General features: G+C 49.7%; 1 protein-coding gene across 3 annotated transcripts in view; it reads right to left on the bottom strand.

The window, feature by feature from the left end:
- Positions 1–15,509, bottom strand: part of FAM3D (FAM3 metabolism regulating signaling molecule D) — a 32,711-nt gene extending 17,202 nt beyond the window's left edge. Inside the window, exons 1-3 of one of the 3 annotated variants that reach the window (XM_001174358.6) lie at positions 15,311–15,509; positions 4,309–4,359; positions 2,434–2,541 (exon numbers count right to left, since the gene is read on the bottom strand). In XM_001174358.6, coding sequence (XP_001174358.1) covers positions 2,434–2,541; positions 4,309–4,321 — 121 coding nt within the window. In that variant the 5' untranslated portion in view covers positions 4,322–4,359; positions 15,311–15,509. Of the gene's footprint in view, positions 1–2,433; positions 2,542–4,308; positions 4,360–7,374; positions 7,434–15,310 lie in introns of those variants that run through there. The other 2 variants (XM_016941414.3, XM_016941415.4) reach the window with 2 other exon arrangements.
- Between the last annotated feature and the right edge of the window lie 7,212 nt (positions 15,510–22,721).

Genomic DNA, 22,721 nt, shown 5'->3' on the forward strand with positions numbered 1-22,721 from the left:
CCTTGAGACACTTATCACTTTATACTCCAACAGACTGTGTTATTAAATGCATAAAGTAAAATAGATTGGAAACAAATTATATATCAATATAATAATAAAAACAAAAACCAAATTTGTTCCTTAGTAATATATGTGCTTCTATATCAGTGCATTAAATAATAAAATGAGGGTATGTGCACTCAGGTTAGGAACCTCTGAAGTAAATGAAAATTATCCCCTTCAGTGCTGAAACACAAATGGTTTTTACTGGCCATCTTTCCCACTGGTTACATTTCCTGCCACTGTAAACATTTCTTGAGACTCTGCATCATGTTAATGCACTTTCATTTTTCCACATTCTGTAATGAAGTCTGTTTCTTTCTCTGACTCAGACCATGAGCAGGGCCACATGTTCCTCATTGAGGGTCCCTGGGGCCAAACACAGAGTTCAAAACCCAGCAGTCACTTAATGATGGTTGGTTGGAGATGCTGGCTTGTCAAACCCCAGGTAGTTGAGTACTGAGAGAGAAATAGTTACTGGGTCTCTTTTCAATTACTGCCCCTCTCCCACCTCGGACTGGGGCACTCTTCTCTAGAGGACACCCCTGAGCCTCCTACACTGACCTGGGCCCCTCACCTTTGAGGCCATTAGTGCAGCCACATCACTGTCTAGTTTGTAAAAGCAGCGATCCTGGGCGGCGGGGGGGGGGGGGTGCGGGGGGGGGACACCTGGCCACTAAGCATCTATATAAACTTATAAATCATCTCAGCATGGGCTGTGGAACATGCTTGACAAGAAGCAAACAAGGTAAGGGATCGCAGACACTCCACTGTGGGGTCATGTTCAAGAAGGAGTGACTGGTTTACTTGCTGCCTTAGGAAGCTGGGAGAGGCTCGGGTCACTGATGTTTGTGATGATGTCAATGTACATGGTTCTTGGTCTTCAAGCGGGATGAATCCAGAGATATAAATCCCTTCCCTTCACTTCTTCCTTTGATCAGAAAGGATTTGAATCTGGGAGACCTGGGTTCCCGTTCTTGTTCTAATATCTCCAAGAGGAACTTGGGTGAGTTTTTAAATCTCCTTGAGCTTCTGTTTTCTCAGAACACATGTGAAACCACATCAAGGATTGTGCTTGAGTCCATTCCACAACCACACCATAGATCACTCTGTGGGACATTTGTGCAGGTTAAATGAGACTATGCATGTAAAGCAGCTAGCATCCAGCATCCTTCCACCTGTCCATCCATTCATTCATTCATTCATCCATCTATCCACCCACCCACCATCTACCCATCTAGCCATCCACCCATCCATCTACTCACTCATCCCTTCTCCACCCACTCGTCCATCCATCCACCCTTCCCTCCATCTACCCATCTACCCATCCACCCATCCATCTACCCACTCATCCCTTCTCCACCGACCCATCAATCTACTTATCCCTCCATCTATCCATCCAGCCATTCACACATGCACCCACTCACTCATCCATTCTCCACCCACTCATTCATTCACCCATCTCTCCATTTGCCCATTCATCTGTCCATCTACTCATCCGTCCATCTACCCATCCAACCATCCATTTATCTATCCACCCACCCACTCAGCCATTCTTCACTCATCCATCCATCTGTCCATCCATCTGTCCATCCATCCATCCATCCATCCATCTCTCCATCTACCCATCCATCCATCTACTCATCCTTCCAACTACCCATCCATCCACCCACCCATTTATCCATCCATCCATCTGTTTTTTTTTTTTTTTCACTCATCAAATGTTTACTAGGCATCTGCTCTGTGCCAGGCACTAGAGAGGTGGATGCACACAAAATAAAATCCTTGTCTTCAGGAAGCTCACATTCTAGGGTGTGGAGACAGGCAACAAACAATGAAACATAAAAACCATAATGACAGATAATGATGGTGTTCTGAAGGGAAAAGCCTGACATGAGAGAAGCTAAACTAGGAGGAAGGGGTGCAACCTTAGCAGGGCAACCTTAGCTGAAACTCGAAGGCTGAGAAGGAGCCAGGTGGGAGGGCAGGTGGGGGGGATCTGCATGAAGAGATACAGGAAGAGGGAGCAGCAGGTGCAGGTGAAGACGCTCAATACATGATTTTCTTTCTTCCTTTCCTCCCACCTTCCTTCCTTCTGTTCTTCCTCCCTCTGTCCTTCCTCCTTTCTTTCCTTCCTTCTTCGGGTCACCTTTTCAAAGTGGTCCTTGATGTGGGCACATGTGTTGCCCAGGCCCTTGCAATGCACCTCTGTTCCCCATGGACTCCACCCTTCCTGGTAGTCTGGGGGTGCCCCCTCTCCCTGCAATTGCTGGGGTCCCAAAGGCAGCACAGCTTGTCATGTCTCCTGGGTCACCTAGGGATGGAGGGAAGAATATGTCTTCGGCCCCCAGGCCTGGTCTACAGTTCCTGCCCCCAGCAGTGAGCCCCACTCACCCAGCCAGCGTGGCAGACGGATGGTTTTCATGCTGAAGCTCATGTAGCTTCGAATAAACATCCATGTCGTGACTATGGCAAAGATGAGGGCCAGGAGGCGAAGCACACCTGCCGAACAAGGGGATGCTGCCAGGAGACCACAGAGCCAAGACCACATCGCAAGACCACGTGTGAGTTCTTCCCAAATCCCACAGACCCCATGCTATAGGTTCAGACCACATCCATGCTGGGGACCAGACCATGGGACCATGTGGTAAGACGTGTGAATTTGTCCAGTGGCCAGTTAGTGAGATTGTGATGCCAGGTCATGTGGCAACATTCCCCCAAGTGGGTCCCCTGGGAGAGAAAGTTAAAAATGTACCTGCCTGGGCTCCACTTAGCCCTCCAGAGGGAGAGAATCTCTAGCAATGAGGCCAGCATTCTAGACCTTTCTGTAGCCCCTTAAGGGGAGGCCTGAGAACTGCAGTGGGAGGGCAGGACTCTGGGAGGGGAGCCCTGGAAAAGGAGTCAGGAAGGCTGTGGCCAGTGCTCAGGGCAGCCAGCAGTGCTGTGTGACTCTGAGCAGGAGCTCAGCCTCTCTGAGCTGAAGTCCTTCAGGCACAGAGCAGACCTGGTAACACCGTTGCCCCTGAGCTTGTTGGCAGGGATATTGTAGATGTCAAAAGTAGGCAGCCTCCAGGTGGCTTGGGGTTGGGGCTGTCCCTCACAGTTTCCATCAATTCTCCCTCAAGGCCTCCACAAATAACCGCACACTGGACTTGCTGTGCAGCTTCCAGACAAGCCACAGCTCCCTGGCCCCTGCCTCATGGCCAGATTGCTTTCTGATTCCCCATGTGATTGGGGAACAACCCCACACATGGGGACGAGCCACCTGGAGTTCCCTTTCTTTATAGGGACCGGAAAGCAGGCTCCATTTCACATCCCTGCTACCTTCTGAATCAGACCCACCCATTCTGCTCTGACTCTTGAGGCACAGGCCCAGCTGTGGCACCCCTCCCTCTGACCTCCCTGTTGGCATCTCCCCTGCTCCCCAGCCCCGAATTCAGCTCTAGAGCCTTGAACTAGTCTCTGACTACTCAGGCTGGGGAGAAGGCCCGCCGGGTCCTGTGGGGTGGGATGCAGGTCTGTGGGGATCCCTGGTCTTCAACGGCACAGCACGGATCTAGGCACCCAGAATTCCTCTTGGATATTAGCTCATGTTCACCCAGCACTCAATTTTGTGCCAGGCACCATGTGAGCAACTTTTGAATACATTATCTCAGTTCATTCTCTGAGTAACCCTATGTGCTGGATACATTGATTATTCCCATTTTACATATGAGGAAACTGAGAGGCGGTCACTTCCCCACTGTCACTTGGCTAGTAAGTGTCAAAAGTCGGGTCTACACCCAGAGAAGTAAGCTGACTTCAAAACCCTGTGCCCCTGACTCCTTACAGCTGTTCTGGAATGTAAATGAGGCAGGTGCATTTCCTGTCTGCTGCCTCATTTCCCTATCTGTACAAAGGGGGTACAGTATGAGGGTGTGGACTAGAAGGCCTTTGCCTCCCTCTAGAATTTTTATGGTATAAAAATTCTAGAATAGCCCTCCTCGAGGTAAATATTTTTGTCTCTAATTTCCAACCAGGCCAAGTGTTTCCAAGATGGGCACTCTCAATGATCCCAGCCATGTGGGGCCTCTGTGCAAAAGTTCCTCATGCCTTTCAGCCTACAGACAGGAAGTCGCCTCTTCTACTCTTCCAGCCTCCCCTGGATTGCTTTCCTCCTGGAATTCGGGCCTGACCATTTGAGGACAGATACAGCCAAATCACTGTGAGCCCAGGATGGGTGGACACAGCTGACAGAAAAATGACTCCAAAACCAATTTCAGAGCCTACCTGACACTCTCATCCTGTCCAGGTGAAGGGTGGCTTGGGGTAAGCTTCCACCTATGGAGAGAAGAAAATCCAGTTGGAAACTGGCATCAGGTCTGCAAGTGACCAAGCCTGAAGATGAGGGACAGGGACCTCTAACTGTGGAGATCATAATTCTTTCAGTTGGGTTCCTCACCACCTGCCATATGAACAAGAGGGCAATTTTCCTCCTTTCCTGTCTGCCTCCATGTCTCCTTCACTCTTGCCCCTGGAGTTTTATATTCAATTCTCCATGTTTTTTTGGAGTGCAGAGATTAGAAAGTAGAGGAAGGTGTCGTCTGGTAAGCCACTGTCTTGGGAGATTTGATTTATTCACTTTTCCATCTATCCATTTGTTCATCCATCTGTTCACCCATCCATCCATCAACCCATCAGTTGATTCATCCATCCATCCATCCATCCATCCTCTATCCATTCACTTTTCCATCCATCTGTCTATCCTCTATCTACCTGTCCATCCATCCTTTCAGCTGTCTATTTAGCCCTCCTTCCCTTCCTTCCTTCCTACCAGCCAGCCAGGGAGGTTGAGCTAGCTAGCTGCAGTGAAACCATCAGGGAGCAGAAGCCCAATCGATCTTCGTTTATTGTACCAAGATAAATAGTAATCACAACTCACGTATTACAGGTGACTTTGTGCCAGGTGCCATCTATGCATTATCTCTTTAATCCTCACAACCCCCATGTTAGGGATGAGTAAGAAAGACCCACCATGGCTAAGTTCAGGGTTATTCAGCTTGCAAGGGTGAGAGCCAGAATTTGGATGCAGGTTTCTGGCTGCTGAACACTCCCTGACACCTCTCTTCGTCTGTCCTACTGTGGTCTCACTGACAAGAATTTTTATCTCAGAGGAGGGTTGAAACCAAAGTTTTCTCCCTTATTCAGTTCTGAGCAGGGCAGGGTCATCTTTCTCTCCACCTCCCCCTGTGTCACCCCCCAGGTGCTGGGCAGTTACCAGTGATTTGCAGCTTTGAAACCCCCAGAAGGTCTGTGGAGACTTAGAGGACAGGAGGTCTTTGGTCCCAGACTTCCCACACCAGCTCCAAGGCAGCAGGTAACCTTCTCTGACTGTGATGACCTCTCCCACAACTCTTCCTGCCCCCTCCCCACCCCAGAGTCTTTATCCTAAAAATCCATCTCAACAGACATGGTCTCCAAAGTTCAACTGCCAAAGGCTCAGACCTGAGACAGGAGACTGGGCTCATGCCTGGCACAGCCCCCAACACCCTCTTCAACCTTGAGCAAGTCTATTCGCCTCCTTGGCCCTCCATATGTACACTGAGAGGTGCTCGGGCTGAACCAGTCCTTAATGTTTAAGCAACAATAACAGCAACAGCAACAGCAACTGCAAAACCACACCTCCTCTTGCGAATTGTAACAGTCCTCCCACCACCCTGATCCTACTCCTCTAGGGCCTTCCAGGTTAGAAAACCAAGCTGTCACCTGGCTCTACCCACAGAAAAATTGTGGAACTTTAACTTCCTGAAATTCAGATTACCAGCTTTTTTTTTCCAGATAAAAAATATATTATGATCACGACTACGCTTTGGATGCGACCTACAGTCCAGGACCCTAGGTTCCTGGATGAGACTCAAAAGACACTTGGAGGAGCCCCATGTTAGAGGAGCCAGGAGAGTCGGTGGCCGGACAGGATGGAAGGACAGGGACAGGGTCAGAGAGATGGGGTTGGATGGACAGACAGACATGAATATTCACAGAGGGTGTGTACAGAGACACTCCAGTCTGGGACAGAGTTGAAGGGGGAGACGGAGAGAAGGGGCGGGGTGGTGGGGAAGAGAGAGAGAGAGAGAGAGAATGAGAAGAGGGAGACACAACAAGTACTTTTAATATGCGCACACACAGATTCAAAGAGAAACACTCAGAGACAGACGAGAGATAGGGACAGAGACAGAGGGTAGGGGACACACATCTGGGCAGAGGGTTAGCCTCTTGCTGTCCTGTCCATGCTGAGCAGGAAATCTGGCTTCAGGGCAGTGGGGTGGAGAGGGGCAGGGGCCAGGGGCCAGTCCCCATTGGGGGGTGAGGGCTCCCCAGCCTGCTCTTCCTCTGGGCTGAGTTGCCCTCCCAGCACCTGCAGAGCTACCTGGTGTCGTGAGTTTCTAGCCTGCTCACCCTGGCAGCCCGTGAGTGCTCTGGAGCTGGGGCCCAGGACTGGCCTGCTGGGGTGGGGAGGGGGAAAGACACTCAGAGCAGGTACACAGGGTGGAGCAAGAATCCCTCTGTAGCCACCCAAACCCAAAAGAGTGTGTTTTCTCCTTCCTGTTGGAGATTGTCCCAACCTGTTATTCAGGTTACAAAGTTGCCCGGCAAAGGAACGAGGAGAAAAGTTCTATTGCCCTGGATGCTTACCTAGCCAGCCTAGCATGGCTAAGTCCGCTTAGGGGTGGTGTATGTGCAAGTGGCAGTGAAAAGGGAGGGGGCAGGTCTGGGGACAAGGTGGGGTTGGTGAAGGCATGAATCACTGCAAGCCACCCCATTCCTCCCATTGTCTGTCCTCACTGTCCTTGGACCTCTTCCTCTGTCCTGCCCTTCCCCATAGCTCCCTTCTCATTTCTGACTGCAGGTCAGCCGTGTGTGCAAGCCCCAAGCCTCTCTTTTCAATGGCAGGCCTAGGATGCGGGGCATTGAGAAAGTGCTGGATGAATATTTGGAAACTGAATGAATTGAATTCTTGCATCGTCCTGGAAGGTTAGAATGATTAAACCACCAGATAGAGAAGAAAGTTGAAGTTCAGAAAGGGCAAGTCACTTGTCTAAGGCCACACAGTCAGTTGTGGAGCTCATTTCCAAAGCATTCTCTGAGCATCCCTGGGAAGATTGGGGGAGATAGGGCTGTGAGCAAGACAAGTTCTGGAGCAGCCCCAGGCCTTTGCACTTGCGAGTCCCTCTGTCTGAATACGGTTCTCCTATTTCTTTGTCTGGAATACTCCTCCTACTCCTCCTTCAGGTCTCATTGGAGAAATCACTTCTGGGAAGCCTTCCCTGACTCTCTGAGTCAAGGTTCAACACCTACCTGTGGTCCTGGATGGGAGCACATCCATCATGGCAGCCCGCCCTGTCATAAGGGTCTGGCCAATCAGAGCTTTGCAATTTCCCTGTGATTGGTTCAGGAGTGAGCATGTGACCCAAGCAAGGCCAACCAGACTTTTCCCTGCGGTTGATGTATGGGAAACTGGGGAGAGAGAGGCTCTCTTCTCCCTGGAGATGCTAAGCTAGATGTGATAAGTCTGGGTCTACTGAGGTCCCATCCTCAACCACTACAGTGCATCCCTCCTGTGGCAGACGTGTCCTGCCAGCAGATGCAAATACAGGGGCAGAGCAGCTGGGGCAGTGCATGTGATCTTGGTCTTAAAAGCATCAGGCAGCGAAAACCTGTGATACTGGGAAAAGAGAACGAATTTGTGGATCAGACAGACCTGGGTTTGCCACTTACTAGTTGTGTGTTTTTCCGCACATCTCTCCAGGCTTTGATTTCTTCCTTTGTGAAAAGAAGATGATACTATCTACCTGTCCTGGAAGGGATGTTGGGCAGTGAGGCCACCTGTCTGGAAGGGGTCCGCCGTCCTGGCAAGGTCCACTCATCTCTTCCCTGTTGACAGGCCCCCTTCACTCTGCTGCCTCTCGCTAGTGCACCTCCAGGGCACGATTCCTATACGGATGTTTGTTCTTTCTGCAGACCCAAAATGCCATCACAGGTCCTTTCTGCCTGCCGGTCTGTGACATTTCTTAAAGGCCCTACAGGAGCCGGGATGTCAGCACTTCCTGTTGCCTGCGGCCTTCTGTACACAGGGCCTTTAATCTCAACCGCGACCTGTCCCAGAGCCAAGATGGACAGAGAGATGCTGTCTCTCCAGGCTGAGAAGGTGGAGCAGTGCACCCTGGTGGAGAAATAAGTGACTATTTTCCCTGCTTAAATCCTGGCTCCTGGCCCGGCATTCTGTGAATCTCTCCGTGAAAGCACCTTGTCAGCCTTCACAGTCAGCCCTGATTTTCAGGCCAGCTTCCCCTCCAGGGAGTAGCTCTCAAAGGCTTTCTACATCCGCGGCCGGATGCTAGCACCGAGGCACACAGTAGGTGTGCAGTAAATGTTGTTGAAAGGAAGGAAGTGGGTTTCCGTTTGGGAAAGGAAACTGGGAGGTAAAAAGCTAGGAGCTGCTCCCTCCATCTAAATGACTTCTTTTTTTTTCACCTCATTACTAACATTTTTCTCCGAAGTAGAAGTCTGCCCAGAAGACATGCTCAGACTCTAGGACCTAACTAGTCTCTTCTGGAAATCCAAGTCCAGCTATTTTCCTCATTATCCCGGGAAATTCTGCAGACAGAGTGTGGTCACCAGGGGCAGAGGGGTTCTATCAGTTCTTCTTCTTCAGGCTTCTTTCTGCTCCACTTGTCTCTACCAGCAATGCTGCTTGGGCAAGGATTCATAGCAGGGGGTGAATTCTGTGTGCATGAGTGTGGGAGATGGAAACTCTACAGAGATAGTGACAGGGCTGAGGGAGACAGACTTCAAAAGAAAGAGACAAGACTGAGGTAGAGAGACAGAGAGAATGAAAAAGAAACAGAGACACTCAGAGACTGGAAGTGGCTGGCATATTAACAGACACACAAGCACACATGTAGGCATGCATGCACGTGAGTCAGGGCACTGCCATGGGTCCTGCCCTGAACCAGGGGGTGTGCAATCCTGCCTAGACCCAGTTGCCCCTTGCTATGAGTCTCCCATCACCCCCAAAAGCCATCCTGAACACCCGCAATTGTGACCCAGGCCTGTGTGAAGGAATCAAAGTAACCAGAGGCCCCCTTTCATCCTCTAAATGGTCCTTCTTATAAACGCCCAATATTTATGGGCAACTATTGATCATGTCACCAATACAGAGGGGGAGATAAACAGCGAATAAATCCATAAACAATAAGACCAGTGGTTTGAACAATTTGTTCCAGTGACATTTATTTTGGAAGGAAAGAAGCCCATTATTCCCATTATGCCCTGTTTTAATTTTATTTATTGGTGTTAATGGTTTTCTCCAGCTCTGGCCAATGGTAGAATTATTGGGCCAGTCAGAGCTGCGTGGCGGGAAATGCAAGAAGACACGAAAATGTGCAGGATTTTTAGGGTTTTTACTCCTCAAGTTCCTAGGGTGCTTCCCAGAATAAGACAACAAACGCCACATGCCAGATACTACCCTGAGACTCTGACTTATTTTAACTAGTTTAATCTTACAACAGCTCAATGAAGAAGTAAGGGAAACTGAGACACGGTGGTCAAGTCACATAGCTGGTAAGAGTCAAAGATAGAAAAGATCCCAGAAATAAACCCAGGCGATGTGTGTCAGGAGACCACACATTCTTAACCACTTTGCCCAACTCAAGCACAAGTTGTAAAGGATCACATAGTAAATATTTTGGGCTTGGCGGGCCGTATGTTCTGTTACAACTACTCCACTCTGCCTTTGTAGGAGGAAAGCAGCCACAGACAATATATAAATGAATACATGTAACTGTGTTCCAATAAAACTTTATTTATAAAAACATGTGGCCGCTGCATTTGACCTGCAGGCTGTTGTTTGCCCACCTCTGCCCTAGGTGTGGCCTCTTTTAGCTCTAGGTAGACCTGAGCCTCAGGTGTTCCTTTTGCTGAGCTTCAGCCTGCCTGTCTTTGGCTCAGCCAAGGTGAGGGAGAAGGGAGGCTCCCATGGGATAAGAGTGAGTTTCTAAGATTCTGTTCTTCCACCCCCATGTCTCTCACCAGCCAGTACCCTCCTCGGTGGGTGGCTCCATGAGCTCTGCTTTCTTGGCAGGGGTCAGCCACCTCTCCCCTCTCCTCAGTTAGGTTTTAGGGAGACTTTCCTCCCATTCACCTGACAGATCATCCTCTGAAGGTGCCACGTTCAGTACCTGGCACCCAGGTCACCCTCAGTAAGTGGCAGCTCCAGTCATATTTGCACCCTTCGACTTTGCAGAGGCCTCGTGTGGCCTGGGAATTGGGAGTCTGTATAACGTGGTGGCTAAGAGTGGGGGCTTTGGTGCCCATCTAGGTCCTGTCATGGGAGTGTGGACACAGTCCTCTCTCGGCCTCAGCTTCCTTTCACATGGCCATCACAATCTCTAATTTAGTGAAGATTAAAGGCAAGAATGCACCCAAAACCCAACACCTGGCACAGAGGAAGTGCTCTGCAAGTAACAGTTGTTAATCAAGCAGGCTTTCTTGCCCTCTCCCTTGGAGATGCTCCTCGCACCCTCCATCCCCCTTCTCAAGGAGGCAGAAATAGGCTGAAGAAGAGGGTGTGCTCCACATGGAAAATGGGTTCCTCCAGGTCCCAGCAGAGCAGCTGGAGAGAGAGGAAGCCATCTGGACAGACATACAGCCCTTTCCCTGCCCTCCAGTGTCTGAGGGGATGGGGGAAATCTCAGGATACTGGACATCTGCAGGTCCATTAGCCCCAGAGGCCAGTTTGTGCCCCAGAATTTCTCTTTGCTGAGAGCTGGGCGTGTGTCCCCAGAGAGGACTAACTGGATCAGGGTGGGGCTGCGTGGAGTATCTGGATTCACCCCCTGGCCCCTGCAGGCCTGCTGCTGGCATATTGGAATCACTTCAGCAGGCCAAGCATGAAGCATGAAGAGATTCACCTCCCGCCCAGTGGGTAATTTATTCATTTCCGTCTGAGACAGCTGGGTCTTGACCTCTTTAATTAACCAACATGGTGGCCTCCACAACAAAGTCGACGGTGGCTTGGGAAGCCATTAGGAGATAAGTCTTGCCTAGGAAGGCACGGGATCAGGAGATCTCACTGAAGAGTAATAATCTTAATAACAATCACAATAATAATTCTAATAGGTATTATTAGTATTCTACCAATATTAAGCCCTGTGTCTTTTCATTTAATTTTCCCAACAATCTTATTGGCAGATTCTTTTTCTTTTAACTGCATTTACCAGTGAGGAAAGAGCTTTAGAGAGAGTAAGTGGCTGGTCCAGAGTCACATAAGTAGAATGACTTATGTGGTACTGCCCTCTGTGACTTTGCTAACAGTAGTGCAATAAGGTAGGGGCAGTTGGAATTGGGGTGGTGGACATCTGTTCCCCCTTCTTCTGCTGACCACCCTAATTTTCCTTTGGGAATCAACCCCTCCCTCCGAGGCAGTTGGTGGGGGTTACTCCCTTCTCTGGCTCCAGGGGTGACTCTGTGGTCCTGGCTTAGCAGATGAGTATGATCTATCTCTGGGTTGCAGAGATGGGGTCAGACACGGGCTGGTGGCCCAAGCCAAGAAGACCAGAGCCTTCCTAGCACTTTTTGTTTTTGAAATGGAATCTTGCTCTGTTGCCCAGGCTGGAGTGCAGTGGCGATCTCAGCTCACTGCAACCTCCGCCTCCCGAGTTCAAGCGATTCTCCTGCCTCAGCCTCCCCAGTAGCTGGGACTACAGGCATCCACCCCCATGCCCAGCTAATTATTGTATTTTTAGTAGAGACAAGGTTTCACCATGTTGGCCAGGCTGGTCTCAAACTCCTGACCTCAAGTGATCCACCTGCCTCGGCCTCCTGAAGTGCTGGGATTACAGGCCTGGGCCACCATGCCTGGTCTCCTCCTACCACTTTTGAAGGACTTTCCAGGAGAGAGGAGCTGCCTTTCTGCTGGAGTGGCTAAGTTGAGATGACTCTGAACTGGAGATATTATGTATATCTTTGCCACCACATGAACACAGGCTGTCTGAGCATAGAACAACATGGAGAAAAGGCTCCCAGAGATGGACACAGAGTGCTGGGGGTGTCATTTGAGCCCCCAGATCTGCCTTCTTGAAGTCAGAATTATCTCTGGACTTTTCTGTTGTGTATGTCAATACCCGTCCTTTACTTGTTGGGCTGGTTTGAGTTGGTTTCTGTCACTTGCACCCAGAAAAGTCCTACCTGATACATGATTTTCACATTTCAAACTACAGTTACATCTGCAAGAAAGACTCGGATTACACTCCCACCCTACCCCTTCCCTCCTGAGGTCTGAACACTTCAGTCCTCACGGGACCTAAAGAATCAGGCCAACTCTTGGCTTTTTCTCTGTGTCTTCAGCAACAGCCTCCTTCCTGATGGCTTCCATACCAGAAGCCACACTGCTCCTGTCATTTTCACCAGAACATTCCTCCAATACAGAACCAGTTGTACCTGCAGAAAGGTCCAAGGCCTTGGTTTTGTGCCTGGCTCCCAGCCTCTCCCTGGCCCTGCTGGGTGACTCCCAGCTCCCAGCTCCATGCCTCTGCTCACGGGGATTTCTCCACCAGGGCTGCCCTCACCTGTCCTCGCCAGAGGAATTCCATACTTTGTGGAATGTGGCCTCCTTTGTGAGGTCCCCCTTCTGCAGCCTGTGCAGGCCTAGATCATTCCCTCTGCCATGTGTGTGCATGTCGGAGGGAGAGGAGTGTGGTGGCCAACAGCATGGATCCTGGAGCTGGACTGCCTGGCCATAAAGCTTCTCTCTACCGTTCATAGCCTTGCCACCTTGGGCAGGTTACCTCACCTGCTTAGGCCTCAGTAGTTCACTGCAAAATGGGGATGATAAGACCTCCCATGCAAAGTTATTGTATTTAAACCAGCTAATCCATGTACAGTACTCGGCACCATTCTATAGACACAGTCAACCCTCCATATGCGTTGCCCAATTTTGGGACTGCTGTTTGTACTGATTACGTAGAACTTGTTCACATGTCTTGTACAGTGCAGTCCCTGACTCCTTTTACTCTCAATCATTGATGTGACTAATTTATCTGATAGGCTGTGAACTTCCTGAGACAGTGTCTAATCATTCCTGAATGCCCAGTTCCATGCAGACTGCCTGGTGCATAGAAGGTGCACAGCTTGGACAACAGCACTGTCCTATATTGTGCACCTACTACGTGGCAAGCATCATGGTAGATGCTTTGCACACATTGTCTTTTTCAAAATGCACACTGTCAAATCCCAAAGAACTTATTACCGTCCTCATTCTTTTGAGATAAGAGAGGGTCAGACAAGCCAATAAGATAGGCAACTTGCCTAAGGTCACATGGTTGGAAAAAGGGCAGAACTGGGATTCAAATGCCAAAGGCAGGGTTGCTCTCCCCACAACCTCTATGTCTTTGTCTCCCCAGGCCACACCCTTGGGGGAGCAAACCTCTGAGCCTCCAGAAGCAAGGGATTGGCACCAACTGTAGGAAATGTCTGCCCTGCTCCAGGGCACCTGCCCTCTGGGACTGCAGGCTGGGTGGGGGCTGCCAGTCTCCCAGGCAGGCTTGTCGGCTGCCCACTTGAAGTCTCACCAGGACTGCCAGTAGTAGACAGGTAGGTCTCCTCCAAGGGGGAGCAGCTGCCCCAGCACCAGGAAATGTTGGCAAATGATGACTTGGAGCATCCCCCACCCCAGGGAAGTGCCAATGAGGAAGTTAGGCCCCTGGGTCCTGGAGGCTTCAACATTCCTATGGGAAGCAGCAGGGTCTGTGTGTAAAGATGGAGTTGAGCTCAGGAAGAGGTGTGCACACCATGGCCATAAGACAGAAGCCCCTAAACCTCCAGGTGCCCAAGGGCAGACAGGCAGATGCACAGATTTGGGCAGATGCTGAGCAATGGCAAACTCCTCCCTAGCCTGTGCAGACCTGGGCGCGACAACCTCACTGACTTCACCTTCCACCACCAGCTACTACCGCTCTCCTGCCTGAGCTGCTTTGCCCTCCTCTTTCTTTCCTCCTGTTCCCCCTTCTCAGAGATTCTCCACTGACCCAATCTTTTCCTCCCCTGCCCTTCACTCCTGAAGGACCCGGCATTCTCTTGGGAGAAGTCTGCCCTGACTCCCAGGCTATCTCCATGGTGTATGTCAAACTGTTTTGAAAATGACTATCTGTGCAAGTTTTCCCTTTCTGGTTAGAACCATGTATGATACCTCATCTTATTAATCATTGTGTCTTGTTTACCTGACCCAATTAATGCTCACTGGATGAATCATCTAGGAGGACACTCTTGTACCCAGGCAGCCCACTTCCAGCCATGGACTTAGAATCCACTGCAGCGTAGAGTCAGTGTGGCATAGTGGGCAGGAGCAAAAGCTTTGCAGCCAGATTGTCTGGGGAAGTTATTAAATGTCTCAGTGCCTTGGCTCTCCATCTGCAGAGTGGGAATAATCATGGTGCTTTCCTTGTAGAGGTGATAGGAAGATTAAATGTGTTATTATATGGAGAGCACTTAGCACATCATACATGTTATTTTATGTACTTCAGTGATGATTATCATAGTTGCGTAGACAATGAGAACTTCAGCGATTGATGGGGGATATTCAGACTCTCTCTCCCATTTTACAGATGAGGAAACTGAGTCTTAGTGAAAGGGACTAGCTCAGTATTACATAGCTAGAAAACCTCTCAAGTCCATGCACCTTTGTCATAACTTTTCAGATCATTACCTTATGAGAAAAATGAGATTTGGGGCCAAAGAACAACATTCCTTTCTTTTTTATTCATTTTTCAAATATTTGTGTGGCTCATTGTTGATTATCGGAATGTGTTTTTTTGAATCAATAGATGAGTGAATGAAAGAATAAATGTTGAGGGGCCCCTGCGGTTAAGGAAAAAACCCTGCAGTGTGGGTTATCAAATCCCTAGCTGGCATGCCCTACAGCTCCTTCTTGTGCCCATGGCAGACATAGCTAATCAATCATAGCATGCTTTTGCCTGAGCCCGAACCCAGCCCCAGAATCCTTTTTATCACAGTCTAATTTCATTGATCAGGCCTGGTGCCTCAGATGAAATCTATTTGCCTTCCTGAGTCTGATCTCAGGAATCTCTTCGATTATGTGGTTTCCTTCTTTCTTTCCTTTCATCACTCTGTCTCAGGCTCTTTCACTCCTATTTCCCACCCTCCCCACCTCCATTTTCCCCTCTGTCAATCATGTGTACCTGGAACCATAGCCCTTTCCATTCTTGGGGGGACGTACCCGAGGGCTTGAGGCTCCCACTTCCCTGCTTCGATGGAGAAGGCGAGGTGGTCCAGCAGGTGCCGTGGGTCCCTTACCCAGCTGACCGCCACCCTGGGCCAGCTTCTGACAGTCCCACCTCCCAGTTGCTGGAGGGGTAGTGGCCTCACAGGCGGCCCTCCTCTAGATGCAGTGGGCCCAGAGGGTGAGACGGAGTGTTGTGGGCCGCCAGTGGGCCAGCTGCTCCTGCCCTGCGCAGGCTCTGCCCCTCCTTTGAGGAAGTTTGCCATCAACTCTCCCTGCCCTGTTAAACAATCTCACAAGGAAGGAGGAAGTTTATTCTAAGTGCTCACGGGGCAGGAAATGAGTCTAAAGTCTTGCCTGGCTGAGGAGTGGCTTAGGGCCTGGCTGGGGCCTGGGGAGAAGGGCCATGCCTGTTCCCTTCCTGTAGAGCTATCCTGGCCTTGGCAAGGGAGGTTTGGGTGGGAATTCAAGCAACTTAATCAGGAATGAGATACCACAATCTGCCTTCGAAAACAGCCAAAAAACCTTACAAAAAACCCGACCCTGTGCTGACAACCTCCCCAGGCGCTGGGAGATGTGGGGCTGGTAGAGCGAGGAACTACAGCTGATGATCACCTGCTTTGAGGTTCTGGACTAGAGTGTGGTGGGGGTGCTGGAGGGGCTGACTGGAAAGAGGGGAACCCAGGCAAGAACCTCAGGACAGGAAAGATGGAGGAGGTCAAAGGCGACTGCAAGATATTGAGCTTGGATGATGGAAAAGGGAGGCTTCTTGGTCAAGAGTGAGGAAGACGGGGGAGAGGAAGTGGTTTGGGAAAAGATTCTGGATTTGGGTGGGGCATATTGAATTAGAGGTTAAAGGTGGAGGGGGTGGGGTGTGGAGAAAGGGAAAGACGGAGAAAGAAAAGAAGGGCTGTTCAGTGGCAGACTTTTAGTGAAATGGTGAATGCAGCCTTTGTCTCCCTTCTCTCTCCTTAGGACCCAAGGTGCACTGAGAGGGGCTCAGCTTCCCCCTCCCCTGATCCAGCACCCCCAGTCTTTGTCACAAATCATGGTCTCTTTCCCAAGCGCTTTCCTCTTAGGAGGAGTTCTTGCCTCGGTCCTTGGCACACAGGCTCCTGGCAACTTCCTCCCTTGTTTGCTGACTCTGAATGCTTCTGTAGGCTGTGTGGCCCACTTGGAAGGAATATTCAGGGGCATGAGGTCCAGCAGCTGGTCAGGAAATAAAGATGCATGCCCAGGGAGCTGGTGCAAGGGAAGAGCAGGGAGTGGACCCTGTGTGATGAAGTGCCTGGAGTGGCCCCAGTTCTGCTCTTCCAGCTGCCCATCCCCAGGTAGGCATGTGGGCCCCCTCAGGATGTATCCCAGAGTGAGGCAGTGCTTTCCTTCACTCTGACTGGCTTTAGGACTGGTCCTGTCCTCTGTCCCATCTCCTTGCCTCTTGCTTTCCCTTATTCTGCTAGGACGGTTCTGCCCATGACTGGTGCCTGGGTCTTGTTCAGACCTGACCTGCAGTGTCACTTCCTCAGGGGGGCCCTCCTGACCCTCACTTCCAATATAAATAAGCACACAAGTGTAGGGGAGTAAAAATGGCTTTCTCTACCCTTCTAGCTGCCTTGGCTGGTCAGGAATTAAACTGACAGCAGGGAGAATAACAGGAGAAAAGGTACAGACATTTATCACATGCATGGGGGCATCCCAGGAAAGAAAAGGAATTCCCCACACCCAGTGAGATTTAGAAGCTTGTATACCCTCTTCACAAGGGAGAGAGGGGTGGGGTGTCAGCACCGTAGCGGAGAGTAAATGATTTCTGGGGAAGAGGAGTGGGCCCTCAGCAGGACAGGTGACGACAGCCTGTGACAAAGGCTATCTGGACGTAGTGTGGACCTTTAGACTCCTGTGAAACGAGCCAGTCCTTCCGGCTGATGAGATTCCCTGGGCGGAGATTCATGGCCACTGCGTTCGCTCTGGAGAATCTGTCTTTAGACAGAAAAGGAAAACTCGGAAAGCCCCTCCCTGCAGTTGCTGTTCCCCAAGTGACCTCAGTTCAAAGTCTCAAAGTGGCATATTTTGGAATGTTACTTCGGAACTCCTTCACAAGAGAATCATTTAAAATTGAGACATTCTGTGAAAGAACCCATGAAAGTGATTCCAGGAGAACTTTCCTCAGCAGGTGGTCAGGGAAGGCCTCTCTGAGGAGGGGTGCTTTGAGGAGCTGCAGTAACAAACAAACACAGACCAGCAGCTTCACAACACAGCTGTGAAGCTAACAGCTCTGGAGGGCAGGAGCTTGATATGGGTATCACTGGGTTGGAATCAGGGTGCTGGCAGGCTTGCATTCCTTTCTGGAGACTCCAGAAGAAACATTTTTTGTCTTTTTCTAGTGCCTAGAAGCCACCTGCATTCCTTGGCTCATGGCCCCTTCCTCCATCTTCAAAGCCAGCAATGTTGGGTCTCCATGACAATTCTTCCTTCCTTACATCTCCCTCTAACTCTTCTATGCTTTCATCTTCCACTTTTAAGGACCCGGTGACAACACTGGGTCCACTTGGATAATCCAGGTTACTCTCCCTATCCTAAGGTCAGCTGATCGGCAACTCTAATTCCATTTGAGACCTTAATTCCCCTTTGCTCAGTTATGTTATATATTCGCATGCTCCGGGGATCAGGATGCAGACCTAATCCCATTAGGGGGCCAAGAGTCTGCTAATCACAGGTGCAATTTTGTTTCCTTTTCGTTATCAAACTTAACAGCCTGAAATGATATTTCCTGACTATTGTTTACTTGTCACCTGTCTCACTCTTCTGGAAAGCGAATCCCAAGAAGGCAGGGATCTTGCAGGTGCTGCTCATTCACGCCTGTAATCCCAGCACTTTGGGAGGCTGAGGCGGGCGGATCACGAGGTCAGGAGATTGAGACCATCCTGGCTAATATAGTGAAACCCCATCTCTACTAAAAATACAAAAAATTAGCCGGGCATGGTGGTGGGCACCTGTAGTCCCAGCTACTCGGGAGGCTGAGGCAGGAGAATGGCATGAACCCTGCAGGTGGAGCTTGCAGTGAGCTGAGATCGCGCCACTGCACTCCAGCCTGGGTGACAGAGCGAGACTCCGTCTCAAAAAACAACAACAACAACAAAAACAGTGCCTGGAACTCAGCAGGTGCTCAGCAAAGACTTACTGAATCAATGGACAGGTGATTGAGCTTGAGCTCATTTCTGCATCAGAGTCAACACAGACAGCACTGGTCTGAGTGCCAGGAGCTGTGACCCCCACCGCACCCTGTGAAGTTGTGTGACCTGGAGCCTTCCTTTCCCCTCTCTGAGTCTCAGGCATTCTCACCCCAGCCCTAGGAGGAAGGGAAGGCACAGGGCAGCCACCCTGATGTCTTCAGATCTTGAAGGAGTTAATTGCTGTCATGAAGTCATCGCTTATTTCCTCCCAATAGCAAAAGCCCTGCTGAGGCAGCAGTAGCCTGAGCAGGTATCCGAGGAACACTCTCCCCAGCATACACTCAGGGAGCAATCAGTGGGGTCTGGCATTGGTGCTGGTTCCTGGGCATGCCACCCCCTGCCCCACCACCCCCTGCTCTACTCACCAGCCCATGGCAGGTGGAGAACATGGGCCCTGGGTGAGACAGGCCTGCTTGTATGTCCTAACTCTGTTTGCGACCAGTGGGGTCACCTTGATGAGTAATTTCCCCTTCCCAAGCCTTCATTTTCTCTTCTATTAAGTAGGATAATCCCTCTATTACAGGGTGGTCAAGAGAATAAAGTAAGAGAGTACATTGGAAGGGCCTGGCCCATAGTAGATGCTCAGTAAATGCTGCCTGTGATCATTATTACTTCTTACTGGTGTAATATCACCTGTGAATCAGAATTTCCTGGTGAAAGAGACCAGAATGCCTTCTCTTCTGTCTCAGAGGGCAACACTGACAGAGTGGGTATCAGTGTCAAGTCTAGATACACGGCTTGGCATGAGGTCTTGAAAGTACAATAATTGGTAATTCATCCTTTCCCTGGGGTGTTGGTGCCAAAGGCAGCCGTGGTGGCAGGGAGGAGGTGGGAAGCGCCAACAGCCCTTTCATTGCCAATGAACTTGGACTCTGCCTCTGCTGCCAGCCAAGCTGTATATATACTTAGGGAAGTTATTGTAACACAAAAGTGTTGCAGGGAACTGACAACTCTCTGGCCCAGTGGTGCAGGGGTAAAATAATTTACCAAGACAGTTGTAGGTAAAGAAAGGCAGGTTTATTGGAGAAAGTAGAAAAATACATTGCAAGGAGGGCAGCCTGCATGAGAGAAGCCGACTGCAAAGAAACAAAGGCCGGCTGGAGATTTTATAGGATGGTGCAGACGCTGTGTGCTGAAGAGGGCTGTGTGCAGCACCACGATGCCAAGCTTGCAGTGAGCTCACCTGCAGATGTCTAGTGACAGCTGGGCGCAGGAAGATGGTGACTTATTTGTGCAGGAGGGCTGTGTCCTGGACCATGAAGAAAGGCAGACTTGTAGCTCATCTGCTTTCTCCTTTTGCTTTCCCCTGGTCCCAACAGCCTGACTCCCTTTCCCTAATTAGGACTCCACAGAAAGCTTATTTCTCTTATTTAGTTATAAAAATAATACAGTCCCATCATGAAAACTTTGGAAGAAAACAAAAGTGTAAAGGAAACAAATCAGGCAAGTACAGTCTCCCTTGGGGCTGGCTGTTAGTGCCTTGGGCTATTTCCTTTCCCCGGTTGTGTTGTGTGGCTCTTCCCAAGCATCCAGCTCGGTATCCTGCTCTCTTCACTTGTTGTTACAGCTGGGGCATCTCCCTGGGTCGTTAAAAACTTGTAAATGTGATTTTTTAATGACTGCAGATGATCACATGTCACAAAGCACCGTCTTCACCTCCCCTCCTCAACTCCTGGGCGCTTAGTTTCTGGGTGTGTGTGTATTAAAAATACACCACAATGAATCTTTACAGGCATATCTTGGGACCTTTGTGCACCTCTGTTTCCTTCTTTCTAAAAATGGCCCCTAAATCTATAAAAATTTTAAAATGGGACCAATAATTCCAGTCTTCCCACTCCACAAGGTTTTATGAGGCTTAAAGGAGGAAACAGATATCAAGGTGCTTTGAAAACCATGGAGAAAAGAGCCACCCAAATGCAAGGCCAGATTTTGAGCACTGCCTGTTTAAGATAGGAGTGTGTGTGTGTGTGTGTGTGTGTGTATGTGTGTGTGTGTGTGTGTGTGTGTGTGTGTTCCTCAACAGTTGGGAGATAGATGAGGGTGGAACTAGGAATAACAGCCACCACAGCATTCAACATTTATAGAGCACCTGCTGGGCACTCTATTAAACAAGACACATTCATGATCTGAATTCGTTCTAACCACCACATCGAGGGGGACTACTATTATTACCTAGAACCTACAAATGGGGAAACTGAGGCCCAGAGCAGTTAAGCAATTTGCTCATGGAGACCCAGCTTTCAAGTGGGAAGTTGAGGAGGGACACACACACACCCTTTCCCTGACAGCTGCAGGCATCAGCGATGAGGGCCCCAGAGCACTGCAATAGTGGATTCCCTGGGGCTTCAGAGCACCCGAGACCCCCAGCATTTCCTGAAATGATGTACTGTTCTTTACTGAGCACAGTCCGGTGTTCCTGGCAGGCAGACAAACTAATCTGAAGATTATTTCCCCAGAGCTGGGGTATGAGAATGCTTCATTCAAAGGGAAAAGCCCAGAGGAGAAAAACCCACCCCCGGCACGTCTGAGACAAAATGGCAGAGCGGACTCACTGTATGTGTATGTGAGTGTGTGTGCCTGAGGGTGTGTACCAAGTGTGTGTGCCCCAAGACAGGTGTGTGTGCGTGTGTATGCGTGTGAATGCACAGGAGTACACAGATGTGAGTGGCCGTATAGGCTGTATTTGACCTTCTGGGTGCCCAAAGACAGAAGAGTTGGCTCACCGATGGGATAAATGACCGTTGCATCGATTTTTCTAGTTCTAATCTTTGAGAAGAAACTAGCCCAGGCAGTAATTTATTTACATTCCCTTCAGCGTTTTTCACAGCAGCCACAAGCCTTGATAACAAAAGGAAGCCAGGTGCGCTCTGAAGCCAAGGGAGAAAGTCACAGAGCATGACTATGCCAAGTGCTTCAGCAAGAAACTACCAACAATTTAGTTTCCCTCACCTCGGTAATTGACCACATCCAATGCGGCCACGTGTGCCTCATGGCCTGATTGGCTTTGTAATAAAGTCAGTGCCTTGGTGTAAGAGACGAAGTTGAGGATAGCATACTGAGTTACAAATTTCTCTTGCAACCATTAATAATTCATTCTTCCATTCATTTCTTTAATGCTACTGCCGTTCCTTTGAACAACAGCAATAACAAGCCATGAAATAGAAGCCTTTCCATCGGTGCTGAGGACTGGAGTGGGCGGTGGGCACAGGAGCTCCTGCACTCAGAGGCCTTGCTCACTGGTCACCAGCCACTCTGTCCACAGTCTGTCTCCAACTGTGGGTGGGCAGAGGTGTAGGGTGGCTGAGTCAGGTCCCAGTCTGATGGGTCTCACTGAGCTAAAACCAACGTGTCACAGGGCTACATTCCTTTCTGGGGGCTCCTGGGAAAGCTCATTTCCTTGCTTTTTCTAGTATCTAGAGGCCACCCACTCTCCTTGGCTCATGGCTCCTTCCCCATCTTCGAAGCCAGTGAGGTGGCATCTTTATGGCCCTTCTTCCATTGTACCATCTCCCTGATGCTCATTCTTTTGCCTCCCTCCCTCTTCACCTTATTTTTATTTTTAGAGATGGGGTCTTGCTATGTTGCCCAGGTTGGTCTTGAACTCTTGAACTCAAGCCATCCTCCTGCCTCAGCCTCCTGAGTACCTAGGACTACTGGTGTGAACCTCATGCCTGGCTCTTCTTTCACTTTAAAGGAGCTTTGTGACTACATTGGGGCCCCCACTAATCCAGGACCTTCTCCCAATTTTTTAAAATCATACTTTAAGTTCTGGGATACATGTGCAGAATGTGCAGATTTGTTACATAGGTATACATGTGCCATGGTGGTTTGCTGCACTCATCAACCCATCATCTACATTAGGTATTTGTCCTAATGCTATCCCTCCCCTAGCCCCTCATCCCCCGACAGGGCCCGGTGTGTGTTGTTTCCCTCCCTGTGTCTGTGTGTTCTCATTGTTCAACTCCCACTTATGAATGAGAACATGCGGTGTTTGGTTTTCTGTTCCTGTGTTAGTTTGCTGAGAATGATCGTTTCCAGCTTCATCCATGTCCCTGTAAAGGACATGAACTCATCTCTTTTTATGGCTGTGTAGTATATGTGCCACATTTTCTTTATCCAGTCTATCATTGATGGGCATTTGGGTTGGTTCCAAGTCTTTGCTATTGTGAATAGTGCTG

This window comes from Pan troglodytes, chromosome 2 (assembly GCF_028858775.2).
Source record: "Pan troglodytes isolate AG18354 chromosome 2, NHGRI_mPanTro3-v2.0_pri, whole genome shotgun sequence".
Lineage (NCBI taxonomy): Eukaryota > Metazoa > Chordata > Mammalia > Primates > Hominidae > Pan > Pan troglodytes.